At 41.3% G+C, this 4,196-nt stretch overlaps 1 protein-coding gene across 1 annotated transcript in view; it reads right to left on the bottom strand.

The window, feature by feature from the left end:
- LOC102307556 (plexin-C1) overlaps positions 1-1,483 on the bottom strand; it is a 4,826-nt gene extending 3,343 nt beyond the window's left edge. The window contains exon 1 of the mRNA XM_042217748.1: positions 349-1,483. Coding sequence (XP_042073682.1) covers positions 349-1,353 — 1,005 coding nt within the window. The 5' untranslated portion in view covers positions 1,354-1,483. The remainder of the gene's footprint in view (positions 1-348) is intronic.
- Positions 1,484-4,196: the final 2,713 nt, after the last annotated feature.

Below are 4,196 nucleotides of genomic sequence, written 5' to 3'. Positions count from 1 at the left end.
CTGCTGGAGCCACTCGCCTAGCTTGGGAGTCACCGCACCTAGTGCTCCGATTACCACGGGGACCACCGTTACCTTCACCCTCCATATATATATATATATATATATAAAAATAAATAAGTGTTTTTTATGGGAAAGTTTGAGCCTAACATTAACTGTTTATGTGAAGTAGCAGACTGAGTCTGAATCGATTGATGTTTCTAGTTTTGTGACCACACTGTGTGATAAAGTAATCTGCCTCTCTGTGAACATTTTGCTTTCATGATTGTCCACGTGAAAATGTGGAGGAACAGATGGAAACTACATTCAGGAACCATTCAGAACATGTTTAGAAGTTATACAGCGACCCACCGTCACTTCTGATGGCACAGAGGTGTAGAAGTCTGGATCTCTGTCGGTGTTCCTGCTGTAATCAGGGCTGATGTCAAACACCATCAGCTTGGTGTCGGTATCTCCTCCATCCACACTGAACACGCCGCTCCAAAGCACCGGCTGCTCCCCCGGGATGACTGAGGAGGCCACAAGTCTGCTGCTGTCACCGTCAGAGACACTGAGAGTCGCGCCCCGCAGAGACTTGAGTGTATCAGTTTTGCTTTTTTCGCCTTTGAGCCAAATGAGACGGACTCTGTTTGTTTGAGCTGAGAGCGCGTTGGAGAACAGATAGATGGTTGAATTAAGCTGAAACCCGTCAACAAACTCCACATCACCTTTACTTGTGATCCCAGGTGTGCCTGAAGCTCCATCAGTTAGAGAAAATATACCTCCACCTTGTTTGTTATCTGTATTATGAAGGATGATAGTCTTCTGATTGATACCACACTTGTTGTTTTCGGGCTTTTCTCTGTTTTGTTGGATCGCGGTCAGAATGTAAGTGTCAGTCTGAGTTTTCTTCTTCACATCCACCAGAAAGCTGACTGACCTGCTGCTGCTTTTCAGAGGTCCCACCTGGATGTGTTCTCTGTACAGAAGGTTGGAGATGTTCTTCAGGTCCAGAACCTCGCAGTAACTGCAGTCATCGTCAGTCACACCGCAGCTGATCAGAGCGTCATTGCTTGTAAAAGGCAACAACACGTTGATGCTGAAAGTTGCGTTCCACTCAGCTGTGTCAGAAACCCGGTGAAACTGCACATCATCCTGCTGGTTTCCGGTCTTTATTATTCCCCTCTGGGTCAGACTGTTGATCAGAGTCAGGTCGTGGCTCAGCTGGTACAGCCTCTCCTCTGTGGCGATGTAAACCGTGTTGCGGGTCACGGCTAATTGGCGGATGTTTCCATCAAATGTAAAGCCTCCATCCTCCACCAGGCACAAACTCGGTTTTCCCAAAAGAACAGAAAGCAGAGCGAGCAGCAGGATCATCTTGTAGCAGCAGTGATACTTGTGTCTGGGACACCGTCATACACTGAAGGTCTGCACGGCACTCTGCTCTGAGACACAGTGCCTCTAGACTCATGCGTAAAAGCGCAGTGCGCCTCTGCTGAGAAGAGAAGTGTTGAAAGTGGAAGGAGGCCCGCCCAGCTAATAGAAAAATCAGATTCCAATTTTAGGATTTAACATCATTAATATTTTCTCTCAGCTGTTTTCTCTACTTTCTGCCATGTTCTGAGAGTCTGTACAGTTTAGTGTTCATTAGAACCTCAACAAAATCAAAACAGTTACAGCACTCAGCTACTGAGAAAGCGTTTGTTGAACCTTCAGTAAGTTGTTACACACTGAAGGAAGACAATGTTCGTGCAGGTGCACACTGAGGTTTATTAATCTGAAACATACCAGAATACTAGTTCTGTGTTGCTGTTGACTTCCATTACCATGACTGGCCTGCGTTACTTTTGTAAGGGATTACTTTATCAGTCACTCATTTGTCTGAGCAGCCACTGCCACCTACTGGAGACACTGAAAATCGCCTTAGAGCCACATCAGGTGAGAGCAAATGAGCTTTTTCACTCTGTACTGTGATGTCAAAGGATACACACTGTATGGTTTTAATGAAGACAGAATATTTTCATTCGATGTGTTTTTAACATAATCTTTACATCAGTTGCATTGAACACAGGCCCACTGATCCATGCAATCACGAAGTCTGTGCTGGCTTTGAAAAGTCGGAGAACTTCCTACAAGTTCTAATGACAGAACCACTAAGGCGACATCTAGTGTCACCTCTGTGAAATTATTTTCTCAAGTTTCTGGCATCTTATATCATATTATTGATCACCGACCAATAATATGATAATATGACTTCTTCTACTCTGACAGAGACCACCAGACTGTTATTACCGACAAATGTCAGTAATAACAGAGCTATAAAGGTTATAGACAGAGCTATAGAGCTTTATAAGATTTAGCAATTTAAACTTCAATTTAACAATTTGATATTGAAGAATGTTTCAGTGATTACTAATTCATGTAAGGCAAGACAAAGTGTGACAACCAACCAAGGTCTATCTCAGGCTGGACTGGGACAAAACAATTGGCCCTGGCATTTTTCATCCAAGTGGCCCAGGATGATAACGAGATGATGATGGATCGCTGGACAAGAAATGAACAAATGGGCTGCTGCAAATTTATGGCCACTGCCCAGAGGCCCAAATGTGCATTGGAAAATGCCTGATTACGAGTTCATGTGTGATCTTCCCAAATTATTACACTGGTGTAATATTTATCGGCTGGAACGCAGGAACCTCATCTTTTTCTTTGATGATAATACTGATCTACTTCTGGATTTTCATTTGGTACACATGTCACGTGAGACATATTTCAATGAATGGGTAGGAAATATCACTGGTATGGCCTTTTCAAGGATTTTAACTTAACTTTTTATTTGTGCTACTGTCTCCAGATTATACATCATAGCAAGTCTCACTACCATCTTAGTAAAATTTAGCTTTCATGCTTGCTGCTCTGCCTATGCCACCAAAATCTCTTACACCTGTCTATTCCCACTCCATCCTACCTACACTCTTCACCTCTCTTGTACACTATCCATTGCTTTGGATGGTTGACCCCATGTATTTAGTTAACTCATCTGCTTTCACTACATACCTCTATCTACCTCTCGCTGCAAATCACATAGTCATCTGTGAACATCATAGTCCATGGAGACTTCGGCCTGACCTTGTCTAAAATCACTTCACACTTCAGTGCTCTCCTGCTGATAATAATGCAAATTTCAGTTCGGAAGAAAAGAGTTAATGTGATTTTTAAATTACGGTGATTATTTTATTAACACAAATCCTGTGAGGCGTAAAGCCTCCAAATTCATTTTAGCCACCATGGGTCACTGATTTATTTGGCCCGTTTATGAAGAAGAACCAAAGCATTTGAAAATGGAAACTACAAAGAGAAATAGTTTCAGTTCCTAAACAGCTTTGTAATAATTTTCTTAAACTCCATGAACTGAAGCAAAAATTGCATCTTTGTCCAAATACTTGGACACAGATGTCTCAGTATTACATGTGAGAAGAACATAATTACAACCTGTTACACTAAATATACAAAAGACAAAGGATACAACAGATAAAATATTTTTTTTATTTGTGTCCTGATAATATGACTTCAGCTAAAACACATTTGCAGAGAAAAAAAAATATATAACAAAGCAAACTCTACAGGAAGCTTTGTGATGCATATTTTGAGACAAACAGTGAGCTCCTTCCCAAGAACACTCCGGCTGGTCGGTGGTCAGAGCTTATTCATCTCAATGGTGAGTCTCTTCTGCCAGAAATACAGGGAGTGCAGAATTATTAGGCAAATGAGTATGTTGTCCACATCATCCTCTTCATGCATGTTGTCTTACTCCAAGCTGTATAGGTTTGAAAGCCTACTACCAATTAAGCATATTAGGTGATGTGCATCTCTGTAATGAGAAGGGGTGTGGTCTAATGACATCAACCCCCTATATCAGGTGTGCATAATTATTAGGCAACTTCCTTTCCTTTGGCAAAATGGGTCAAAAGAAGTTTCCCCACTCATGATCCAATCTATGTCATAAAAATAAACTTAAAACAGAACAGTTATCAGTCATGTCTTTCTTCAATTAATGGTAACATGAGTTATATCAAAAATGTTTCCCCTTTAACATTTGGCATTCTCCCAACAATATACCATAATCCCATAATCTAACACCAGTCAATAAAACAGAAATTTTCTCTGGTAAAAGCAAATTGTTTGTCCACATGTATTCATCCACACCTTCATCGGGTCAA

The sequence above is a fragment of the Haplochromis burtoni genome, unplaced genomic scaffold (genome assembly GCF_018398535.1).
Source record: "Haplochromis burtoni strain Fernald_Lab_line unplaced genomic scaffold, NCSU_Asbu1 Contig_2838, whole genome shotgun sequence".
Taxonomy (NCBI): Eukaryota; Metazoa; Chordata; class Actinopteri; order Cichliformes; family Cichlidae; genus Haplochromis; species Haplochromis burtoni.
Note: the sequence above shows the minus strand (reverse complement) of the source record. Positions and strands in the feature narration are given on the sequence as shown.